At 44.5% G+C, this 12522-nt stretch overlaps 1 protein-coding gene across 1 annotated transcript; it reads right to left on the bottom strand.

The window, feature by feature from the left end:
• Positions 1–452: 452 nt before the first annotated feature.
• LOC143006179 (transcription factor HIVEP2-like) lies at positions 453–12464 on the bottom strand. Its single transcript, XM_076157516.1, has 7 exons — positions 12337–12464; positions 5953–9881; positions 4975–5132; positions 4646–4821; positions 4176–4274; positions 3294–4060; positions 453–3095 (listed from the first exon to the last, which is right to left on the bottom strand). The coding sequence occupies exons 2-7, from the start codon at positions 9775–9777 to the stop codon at positions 2673–2675; spliced, it is 5448 nt and encodes a 1815-aa protein (XP_076013631.1). The 5' UTR covers positions 9778–9881; positions 12337–12464; the 3' UTR covers positions 453–2672.
• Positions 12465–12522: the final 58 nt, after the last annotated feature.

Below are 12522 nucleotides of genomic sequence, written 5' to 3' on the forward strand. Positions count from 1 at the left end.
GGATGCTGTTAACAGCCGTATAATTATTCTAACAAATGGGCCTGACAGGCAGAGTCACCGAGCAGGAGAGAAAAAAATGAACTGTCTCTCTGATTGGCCAGAATTAGAACAGACCTCCTCCCCAACCCGCCAAAGGAGCTGGTATAATGCACTCTGTGATCACACTCGCAGTCATTTTCTGGCTGAATCTATGCTTCACACACGCAGGATTCACTTACAGTACAGTACGCTATCTGTGGTGTTGGTTTGTAAGCAATACACAGAGGAAATTATGCAGTTCTGCTGACAAACACTCTGAAATGGTTGAATATTACCCACAAGGTGAGAACTATTTTTGGAAGCATTCATTTATTTTCTTGTTCCGTGTTATGACTGCAGTAATAATTTTTCACCAGAGGATGTCACTGGTATGAGTCGGTCCAATTTTTCACTCTGGATTTTTTTTTCCCCCCTGAAGACAAAATGTGAATTACCTCATGTGAAAAGCTTTTCTGTTTGCTCCGATTTGAAACAAAAGTGAGAGATACGACGTGAAATAAGCTACAACACACATCCTTGGGTTAGAAGTATATTCTTTTAAAACAATTTAGAATTTAATCTGAAAAAGTAGAGCACCAAACAATAGATTCCCCATACCGTAAAAGAGGCACTCCATCCTATATCCAGTTTCGATGCAAATAGCTAAACAACTGATTGGCTACTGAGGCTTTTCCTCAAAGATCTTAGCAGAGAGGTCAATGATTAGACCTCTGTGTGTTTACAGGGAATTCCATAGACATGAGAGGCACAATGCAGTTCAGTAAATATGAATACACAACCAAAACAAAACACAAACACCATCTGATTACATTATGCAAAAGCAAATCAAAGGCTTCACTTCCCCTTCACATTTTATGAGCATTCTGCACCATTGTCACAACAAATAAAATTACAGAACCATGAAATCATAGCTACATACATCCTTATAAAGGGAAACGACAAAATTAAAGCAGTGCACCTTTAAAAGTTTTTATGTAAACATGAGTGAACAAAGTGTTTTCTGATATTGAAATCCATTCTCAATAACATAACCACTTAAAGATGTGAATACAAATTTTTAAAGATGAGATACTGTTAGCAATCAGCACTGTGCTATGTTCTCCTTCATAAAACCTCCGTTACTCCAACAACTGCCGACATTTTACCTCTTAAAAGAGATATAAACAACCCACATAAAAAGTTTTCATAATTCAACACTGCAAAAATAGTTTAAATCATAAAAATACATGTATATATACAAAGAAGAAGTAATGCATTTGGTGAATGATTAGTTACATTTTGAGCTGAAGCACAGTTATAGTCAACCAACTCACACTGGTAACATCAATACTTTAGTATTTCTTACAGTAAGTGATATGGATTCATCCAGTTACACTTGAAATGCAGGAAAATGTACTATTGACTGAACATCATAGGCCCTTGAATTTGTGTGCAACATGTTTCACACAATGAGAAACTTTTGACAAAATTAACTGGAATGTTTGATACCACAAGAGAACGTAAAATGCATTTCCTCGTCAGTTAGATATCAAAGATGAAAGGATGAAAGTGCATCGTCGAAAATCATAAAATGCTTATGGTCTTTCTGCATAAGAAGAAAAACAGCTGTCTGTCTAGTCAAAGCAAAGACATGAGATCAAAAGCAATGCCAGCGTGGCTCACTGCATAACTGCATCACTGCTGCATAAGTACAGATATACCATATAAATAGTAGTCAAATATTTACCAGTATCAATAAGTGCTTACGTTCTAATATATAAATACATCTTACAGTATACATAATTACATATTCACTTCCTCTATTTTTGTGCAATAGCAAATCCCATGCATTTTATTGAGATAAAAAACCACAACATTAAGAAAAATGCAACATAAATATTTTAAGATTGTTTCACATAAATCAAGCTGCATCATCAGCAAAAGCCGACGTAACATAAAGAAACGCCTGTGAGCAAACTCTCTGACATCGTTCTACCATGTCTGAATAAAGTACCTCGAAGTTTTTCCTTCTTAAACAACAACCTTCCGGTAACGAAATGATGAAAGCAAAATAAAGGCACAGACCCTTTGCCGCTTGATCAGAAGCACCAAACTGCACGAGAAGCGTTACTTAAAATTTGGTCAGACTGTTTTATAATACACATACTTTTCCCCTTATAAATAGTCTTTATATACTGCACTACTGCATCACACCTTGATATGATTACATGAAACAACAGTCTATTTTCAAAGTACACATAAAATACACTATGCATCTAAGAAGGAGTATATGTTAAGGACATTTGTACAGAATTCATAAATAGAATTTATGTGCAATTGTACGCAAACTAACAAACAAAGGCATATTAGCATTGATATCTTTCCATATTGCACTTGCACCCATTAATGATTTCACTGCTGTCCACCTTGCAAACTTGCAGCTCATCCAATCGTTTAAAAGTCTGATTGGACAGGGTGGGTTCCTTCTTCACTGCGAAGGTTTGATCTCCACTCAGACTGAAAATGAGCTGTCTGGGTTATGTGCAAGATCAGGAGAAGTGTCATTAGATTGCCTCTAATGAGATAAAGATGAGGTTATGTGCCTGGAGGGCTGAAAATGACAGGGAGCCGACAGAAAAAGGCTAAGAAGAGTCTCAGTGTGGGTCCTCTGTGGTAATCTTTAGTGAGGCGATGGCTTTCATACAGGTCTGGACATTCTCTTCCTGTCTGCTGGGGTTTGAACTTTTCTCCTCGTGAGAGCCCTGAGGTGTCTGAAGGGAGGACAGCTGCTCCTGTTGTTGGCCTCTGACTTCCTCTCCTTCCATCTCAGGTTCGAGGAGAGATCCCTCCCCGCTGCTGCAAGGCTGGCTCTCCACGCTCTGGGGGCTCATCACTGAGGGGGTGGCATCGGCACTGGAGGAAGGTGAGGAGTGTAACATCTGTAACGCTCCGATAGGAACCAGGGGAAGCAAACTGTGGGCCCGCTGCTGGGAGTGAAGTGGGAGGTGGCTGAGGACGTTCTGGTGATGGGAACTGGCAGCACCAGGCAGACCTGAAGCCAAGTTGCTCCTTTGATCCTGAAACAACACATAAGCAGCGTTCAGAACACTTTAATCTTTGCCAAGATTATTGCTCTAGTGAAAATATATCATATATCAAAGAGCTCATATGCCTACCAAGACTGCACACGTCATTTTAAGAAGAAGAACACAAACTATCAAATACACAAAATAAGTGTAACTGAACAGCCTGCAGAACAACATCATTTTACCTACCAGCTCCATTTCAAAGGCTCCTTGTTGATGCACCATGTCTATCTTTGCCTGGTGTCTGGTTTTATCTCCGCTGCCTTTGTGCTGGTGTGAGCCCCTGCGAGGTGAAACAGCCCTCAGCACGACCCTCTGCCTGCCTCTGAGCGAGGACTCGCGCTTCACAGCCAGCTCTGATCCAGGTGACAGTGGTCTCTCGATCGAGACAGGAGAGAGGTGCTGAATGGCCGTGAAGCTGGGGGAGCTGGGTCTCAGTGGGGAGGTGTCCCATCGAGGAGATGAGCGACCTCGCGGGGAGAGTTCTCGCCTTGGAGATGGGTAACGCAGGCGTGAAGGAGATGGCTCCCTGATAGGAGACTCCCAGCCAGGTGAGAGCAGACAAGAGGAGTAAGGGTCAAACAGGAAGCTTGTCTGATCCGGAGACAACATCGTCAGAGAGTCTTCATCCACGGATTTCTCTCGCAACGGCTCCAAGCTTGTGCGCCTGCCTGAGGCCGGATGCCGGCCGTCAGCTCCAGGCAGAGACGTGAACGAGCAGCCATGGATGGCAGCTGAGGCTGTGACCGAGAGGGAAGTTACTCCACACGGCTGAGGACTCGTGCTTCTTGAACGCATCTTCGGAGTCGAGTCACCCTCATATTCGTCCTCCTCCTCCTCATCCTCGTCAATGTCATCGACCTCTTCATCCATGCCATCAGAGTCTTCGGCATCTGAGAACTGGTGTTTGGTTGCAATGGCCGCCTCTGTCTTGGATTCTTGCTGGATTTCGTCTGCTGTAATGTTGAGGAAAGTAATGCCCTTTAGTTCGTCAGGGTTCTGCTGCTACAATTCGTGCTTATGTAAAATTGAGGAATCTCATGGAGAAAATACTGTACGTAAGCATCTTACCATGTTCTTGTATCTCTGTCTCATCCATTGTAACAGATACACCCAGTTCAAGACATTTCTTCATGTGCGCCTTGGACTTCATATGTTTAGTGAGGTTTCCTGCAGACAGATAACAAGTATGTTCAGAAAAACCCGTTTTGGATTTCACCCTGGTCCCTTTTCCCACCATTGAGCCGGTGCCATTGGTAGATCTCTTACTGGGATCTCTATAGGAGTCTCTTTGATACAACAAGCACTTAGTGAGCTCATTCATCTGCCAAGGATGTGCAATGTGTTCTCACTCAGCCAGCCCAGTCAATGGATATCTATTAGTACGTAGTATTTCAAGCAGCTGGAGTTATTCAATCTTGAAGATTGTTTCTACTCAGAATTGAAGATTCAACCTGCATAAATAGTGAAACATCTCTGACGCAACTGCAAAGTCCAGTTGAATTGAACTAGTAGTAAGTCCACGCCTGAATAATTCTCACCTTTAGTCTTAAAAGCAAAGTTGCAGACCCTGCAGATGTACGGCCTGACGTCTGTATGGGTCCGGATGTGTTTCTTCAGCATGCTCGGCTTCTTACAGCGGATACCACACTCCTCACAAATGTATTTCCCCCGACCTCGACCTCTGACGTACACGTAGTCTTCATTGGACTTGTACCTGAAAGGGGAATGTAATGTTTTATCTCTAAATAATAGACACATAAAGTAACAGTGAATCCTTTATATGGTGTGTATAAATCATCCATTAACCTCATGTTATAACTCAGTCAGATAAATGAGAAGTATTATGATAAGGAGTATCTAGACTGACCCCCCCTCAAAGATCTTGATGCGTGTTGGCACTGCTTGTGTGGTGGAGGCCTCTCGCTCTTTCCACTCCTCCTTGGCAGTTTTCACTCTGCAGCTGCTGTCTTTCACCTTCTTTCCGTAGGTGATCTCCACCTCCTTGGGCTCCGGTTTCCTCTGCAGCTGAATCCGATGAACAAACGTTTTGTTAACATCCATTTTAAGCACACGCCATATCGACAATGTAACGCGATGCTTCCGAGGAGAGTCTGTCACACATGGCATTACACAGTGTGGTTTGCAAACATGCACCATGTTGCTGTTGTAGAGGGAAAACCTTTCAGATTGTTGTTGTATTATTATCAGTATTACAGAAACTTAAACATGTCAAGTCTCATAGAAAAAAAGGCTCAATGCAGCTCAGCAAATTAGATGTGAGCAAAATATAAAGGTAGTAATACTTCACGCTCATAATGTTACATTATGAGGTAAAAATATCATAGCAAACAGTAAACAAAGAGACGTTTCAGCTAAATGATGCGTCATAATCCTAAATTTGAAGAAACAAAGAACAAATCTCTCAACTTTGGACCACTTCACCATTCTTCCTTACTTTAGCTATTTTGTTACTACTTACTGTTCTTCTTAAACACAACTTGGAATGCAGGACATCTACTTGATATGGAGTATTTTGGCTATTACAGGCATTCGAGAACGACCCAATATAATTTAATCTTATTTCTCATCTAAGGAACCATAAGTACTAGATTATTAGCCTCTGTTTGAGATCACTGGTCTAGATTTGATCACTTGATTATCATATCAGCCTGTTTTCAATATGAGAATATTCTAAACACGAGCGTTAGTGTCTTGAAACAACACAATGTCTAAGGGGCAAAGGTAGGATATTTTTAGCGTGACTACTTCTTCCTGTGCTCATTTGTGATGATGTGAAGCAGTGGTTTTGCGTAGAGACTATACAGACACTGGATCATTTCCTCACCTGCTCCATTGTCTGCCTCCACAGGATTAGTGAAGAGACCAGTTTCCCCGTGCCAGGCTGACACATGGCGGCCACTGTGTAAATAACCTTGTCTCCCCTCTGTTTAGACTGCAGGAGAGCCAGGGCAGTGCTGGTGCTCAGATCAGGAGGGTTGGGGTTGTGTGAACTCACACACCAGGTGGCATACACAGAGGAGAAAGGAGCACTGCTGTGAGAGCAGCTCGGCTTGGTGTAGTTGAGGTAACACCAGCTCACACCTGTCGTTGTGCGAAGACTTGGAAACTGAGATAACCGCCTTGAATGCTCTGCATCTGAGATCAGGATGTCTTGACTGGTAACCAGCTGTGCCACTACATCCATCTGCACTCGTTTCTTAACGCCAGCTTCTTTCACTTCACTCACACATATCGTGGAGTGTGGCGGTGAGCTACTTTCCATCTCTGACTCAACGTCTCGGTCAGTGGCCTCTGTCGATTTTTGCTGAGGTGTGATGAATTTACTCCTGTGTGAGTCATCCTGAGCATGAGGTGTGGATGTACCCTGCATCTCTGACCTGTGCCCCTTCTCTTCACTCAAATTACATTTCCCCAACTCAACGGCACTCAACTCCTCTACAATCTGACCAAACATTTTTTCCTCTTTCACACGTTTTTGCTGCTTGACCTCCATGAAAAGGTCCAGGCTGCTTGCGGGGGATAGCATCCTTTTGTTTGTACCGCCGCTGGACGCATTAGTGGTTGAGATGGTTCTGGAGGTCAGAGACAGGGGGATGCCTGTTTGGAGCTTTGCACAGGACAAATCTAGAGCTTCAACGCTGAGGTTGTGTGTGGAAGGGGTTCTCGTGTAAGCTAGCATGTGATGAGACTCAAGATTCCCAGACAAGCGTGAAGTTTGATTCCGAGAAGTGGAACTAACCCGATCATACTGATTGTCAAAAATCTGTGATACTGAAGTGTAAGTGATGCTACCATAAGATGGCATGTGAGTCTGGATTCTAACAGGAACTAACAGGCTTTGATGTGACAGCTGGGGGTGTGTGTTCCCAGTGGCAAATATTGGCAAAGTCTGTGGCAGCATTGCAATTGCTGTGAATGGGGGCGTGTTGCTGAGATACTGTGGGAACATTTGTGATTGAACTTGTGTTACTTCAGCGTCCATATTCAATGACTCCTGTCGTACCAAGTTCCCCCTCCTCCTCTCCTTCCCAGCAGAGCCGATGTCCGTGTGTCTAACTTTGGATGTCGGAGAAAGACTGCCATAGTCAAATGATATGCTGCGTACCTCTGGGAACTCCTTGCGCAAGTTGCAAGGCGCCTGCTCTGAGGAGGAGCGTCTCATTTCATGTTGTTGACGCTGGTTGAGCACAGAGAGGGAGTGCCCACTTCCTGGCACAGCTAGGAGCTCGAGCGGTTTGCCAAATTCATCTTGCCTGGCAGGCGAGATCGACTTCAAACTCTCCTCCCTGTCAAAGGAGAAGGTGGAGCTATAAGATAAGTTGCTGTCTTGGCTCGGACTGCGCGAGAGGCTGGTGCAGGCCGACTCAAAGCTAGATTCGCCGGAGGAGTGCTCAATATCAGCTAAGCGTAGCCTTTTCTTCTTTGGAGGGAGTTTTTCCGGGGGGAATTGTGCTAAAGTTTCACTCCTCTGTGGCCACTGAAACTCTTCCACGTGTTTCTCAGGTTCCTTCACCTGAACCTCTGGAGCTTTCTCTGGACTGTCGGGCTCTACTGTGACCCTAATTTCCGGAACTTGTATGTTGGGCTGTCGTACCAGTTTGGGGCCTAATTGAAACGACTGTCGTAATCTACTGTCGCTTCTTTCCATCTCGTATGTTTCAGTCGACTCCATAGCGATATTTTCCTGTCTGTGTCCATGGTACGTGTAAGCTTCTGCCTGGTCAGGATGAGGCCTATTTAGGGAGTTTGTGTGTTGGATAACCGAAATTACATTCCCTAAAGTTTTTCGACCAAAAATTTCCGGGCTGACTGATATCTCCATATCACACCTGTCCATTTGCACTTGCGTACTTGGAGAATGTCCTTTTCCTAAAGCCACAGTGCCCACAGCAAGTTTTGGATCGTAGTCCTTACTCGAGTCACACATTTCTTCACACTCTTCGTGATGCATCCTGTATTGAGATGGTAAATCCTCCTCTTCCCGCTTCTCTTTCCGACGCTTCCGTGTCACCAGCTCCATTGCATGTCTCTGATGGCTGATATGAGATGCCGTAGAGGGGTAATTTTCCATCTCCAGTCCTGAAGGTGAAATGTCACTCATCCTCCCATGGCTGTCAGCTTCTGTGTGGCCGTCGTGTGCAGACAGCTCAAAAGCGGCTTGCCTCCTGAGTCTCCTCATGCCCCCCGTGCTGGCTCTCTCATCAAAAGAGTGGCTGCCTCTGAGGGGTTGAGGTATAGTGAGACAAACTGCAGAGGATGTTGGCATTGAGTTGCTTCTGATCAGAGGCCCCGCATCCGATCCACTGTCTGACGGCGCCTCTTTTACCTCCGTCCTCGTGAATGCCTTGGTGTTTATTTTAATCGATTCACCAATGTCCTTTTCTTGGGTGAATACACGGGAAACGCCTCTCTCTGAGCGCTTTGCGGTATAATCACTCGAATCTGTGCTGCATGTCACAAACGCCGCCGTCTGTTTTGGACTCGGCCTGTAACACTTACCAAACATAATCTCCTGATAGGACTTTGCGTTTGTGTTGGGTGGGCCGGTTTGGTGCTCGGCACTCTCAGAGCGCGAGAAGTAGCCAGAGTCAGTGCTGCCCTTGCTGGACTGACTAGGGAGGGACAGAATGTGGTCAGAGTCGCTGCTTCTTTTTTCAGACAGTCGAAGTGCAAGCTTCTGTTTGATCGTGCAAGATTGGATTGCACGGCTAGCCTCAGCAATGGCAGGAGGTGCATTGATTTCTTGGAGCTGGGGTGAACCATCCTGAGCTGACATCGACGTGACTCCCTTTTTCTGAGCAATGAGATTTAGTACTTTTACAGCAGTGTTATCCGATCCCTCCACTGGAGAGTCCAACAGCACCAGTGGGTCATTAAGAGTGTCCTCGTCTGTGTCGGTGCTCTGCTCAGCATCAGAGAATAACTCTCCTTCCCCTTCAAAAGACCCCTGGTCTGTATTGGCATTATAAGAACCAATTTCTGAGAATGGCACTGTTCCAGCTTTGACCGAGTGAGCATGGGATTTTCTGTGTTTGTATAAATTACTCTTGGTTTTAAAGGAGAATCCACAGGGGACACAGGGATAGGGTCGTTCCCCAGTGTGGGAGCGAATGTGTTTCTTGAGCACACTGGGTTTGGCACAGGCCCTGCCACAATAATCACAAACATATTTCCCGGGCTTTTGTTGTTTCTGATCCACCTTACACACAGTCTCCGACAGCTGATCCATCCCTGAATGGGAACACTGTTGCTGGACTTCAGGTGAACTGGAGGGCTTCCTATGAGCAGTGGGAGCACAGCTACTTGGGGACTGTGCACAAACCAAGTGAACTCCAGTTTTGGGGAAGGTCTTTGTGGACTGTTGTGGATATGAAGACAACTCATAGTCTTGATGGCTTGTGGAGTGGGATTGGGAGTGCCGATCTTCTAATTGCAATGTTTTCCCTGAGTCAGACATTTCTTTGAAACCACACATGTCTCTGCTCTGACCGTCTGGCAGTTGTTGGTTCCACCCTTTGCCCTCCAGTTCAACTGATGGACTTCTCTTCGGCTTAGAAGCTGCCTCTGATGTACTTTTACTCTGTGCAACATTTCTGTCCTGACCCTCTGTGGAGCTTTTCACCCCTGCAGTAGTTTCAAGTGACTCCATGAATCCAATGTCACCTTCTTTGGGATTGGTTCTCAAGGACAATTTCTGTTATGTAACTGTAGTAATATTATCATACATGTGAAGTGATTGCAGGGAAGGGTCATCTGAAAGAAATCACAGACAAAACTGACAGTTAGGACTCAAACATGAGATGGGGGAAAAATGTTCTAACTATGACATTACATTGACAAATGATCCAAAGTGATCTACAAGAATAGGATTATCAAGAAGGAAACCTGTTAAATATAAGTACAAATACAATCCTTGAGAGACTCGGCTATTTATGCTTGTTTCCCAAAAGTCCTCCTAATAAAATTAGGAGTATAAAATCCATAATGAGCTCCATCACAGCAGGAATGGAAAAATCTGTCTTTTTACCAGCCACTAAAATACCTTCAGCACCTTCATTTATCCCTGGCAGATGCCCTAAATTGGCTGTAACCCTGTATATTGATGTGTTTATGTGTATTTTAGGCGCATGCTTATGCTTCGTATTTACACCTGAGTGCCAGCACACGTGTACATGCATTGCTTGATCTTTGTGTGTGTGACAAGAGTCGTGATCTCAACGTTATCCGTCTCCATTTAGTGAGATTCAAATTGACACATTTCCCTTTCACAAACGGCGCAAATATGTGGCGTAATCTGCAGAGATGAAAGCGTTTTGATCTAGCGAGGGAACCATAGTGATATATTTGTCTAAAATTACAACCTCTCATATATCTATGAATAAGCAAACATGAGCCAGGTAATATTTTTCCCTTCTATGTCCTAAATTTAACCTTTTTTTATTTTGAATTCACACTTGTTTACAGCTGCCAGCATTGGAAACTGTGATCTGCATGAAGTAAAGTGAGCATGCCTTCGAAAAAGAAAAGAAAGACAGAAAGAAAAACCCTGCAGAAGATGGTGGACTTGATATTAACGGTGTAATTGCAGTGTTAAGATTAATCCTGCTGCCAAATGAGCCTAGTGTGCCTATGTGTTGATACATACCTGCGCTGAAAGGTGTCAGGAAAATTTATATTAATGAATGAAATATCAGCGGATGGCTGATGGCTGATGGAATTGTACTACCCGTATTTACAGCACCCACTTCCTGGCACCGTGCCTTCATTGCAAAGCTGTTTTGTGTATGGTTGGCTCTAGCGGGAGTGAAACCCCCAAAACCAGAGCTGCACGCGATCAGGTGAATCCAAAAAGGAACAGTATTATCCCCTGGTTACAGTGATCTGGTGTGGCATTACACTTTAGTTGCATACCATGGGGATGGGTCTCTGAGGGCATGTCATTTCCATCTTCTCAGTATCAAAGGCTGCGTCCTCCCTAACGAGGTTATGTAAGATTATCTGGTTCAAACCCTCTGAGTTCCCCTTAATTAGGACATCCTCAGACTCTGGCTCTCTCTCTCTCTCTCTCTCTCTCTTACTGCCGCTCTTTCTTTGTTAGAGCACCACACTCATCAGGCTTAAAGCAGAGGATATGAATCCAAGGTGACTCTCGAGATGGCGAGAGATGCTTGACAGCAGTTGTGAGGATGATAATCTTCCGTATCTGTTTTTCAAATGCCCAGTGTCTGTTTGGCTCTTTGCGTATGGTTCAATAGCGATGCAGTCCGACAGATTTGAGGGCTTCTTCCTGTTACAGAAAAAAAAAATAACGAAGGCGAATGACTGATTAGGGGGAGCTGCCTCAGATTGGAGCAGTCCAGTTTCCAATAGGGAGGCTCACAGAGGTAAACTAAGTGGGGTGCCCGGGGGTGACAAAATTCACAGGCCTGGTAGGGAGCTCCCTTTCAAGGTCGGTCTGACCTCATTGCTTAGTTTCCATCTGAGAGGAGCGAAGGGGAATATGGGTGCAGAGTGACAGAGAGATAAGACCCTCAGAAACAATGCATACCTTTGAACTAAGCACGGCACCGAGAGAGGCAACAGAGCCCACATACTCAGCCTCTCCTGAGTCTCATTGACAAATCCTCACAACAGAACAGACTTTTTGTCTAGAGAAAGCCATTTTAAAGCCTAATTCCTTCTCTCCTGGCAACAAGCACTAACCTATACAAATATATGTGACACAGCAGCAATGACGTGCAACAACAGGAGGCAGGTGGGTGGCAGTAGGTGTGTTTCAGGCTGACTGTGGGCAGCACCGTGGTACAGTATGTCCACACGGATGGACAAATGACTTTCTTTTCACGTTCATTTGGTCACTAGTCATATGTGGGGCGCATCCCTTAATGCTTTCTACACTGAGCAGACAGATGAAGGCTACGGAGAGCATCGTTATTCTGCTGCATTACATCATTAGAAGCTAAGTTGGCCATTAAAGGGAACAGGCATGAAGGCTTACACTGACAACAAATCCAGAAATACCATGAGAGAGAACCTGGATGGTTTCACCCGGTATGATACTGTAACAGCACACAGCCCATAGCATGCACAATCAATCAGTCCACACTGTGCTCAGAATGACATACAGCACACAGTCTGATGAGGAGGGGGGGAACTCGGCTCGTACAGCAGCTGACATTCAGATATCAAATATAATCCTCATACAAACCTGACATTTGAATAGTCCCCTGTCCCATATCGACAGTCACATGTGACATTCCTCATACTGCATAGTCCATTTTTCCATTCTCCTCATGTCCGGGTAACAATAATGAAATAAATTAGCAAGGTAAAGTCCCATCAGTCATGAAGCTGCTGACTGACTGGGTGTACATTAGAAGATCTATTGATGCGA

Source organism: Genypterus blacodes, unplaced genomic scaffold (assembly GCF_046128005.1).
Source record: "Genypterus blacodes isolate CSIRO-AG114 ecotype Tasmania unplaced genomic scaffold, CSIRO-AGI_Gbla_v1 ptg000073l_1, whole genome shotgun sequence".
NCBI classification, from domain to species: domain Eukaryota; kingdom Metazoa; phylum Chordata; class Actinopteri; order Ophidiiformes; family Ophidiidae; genus Genypterus; species Genypterus blacodes.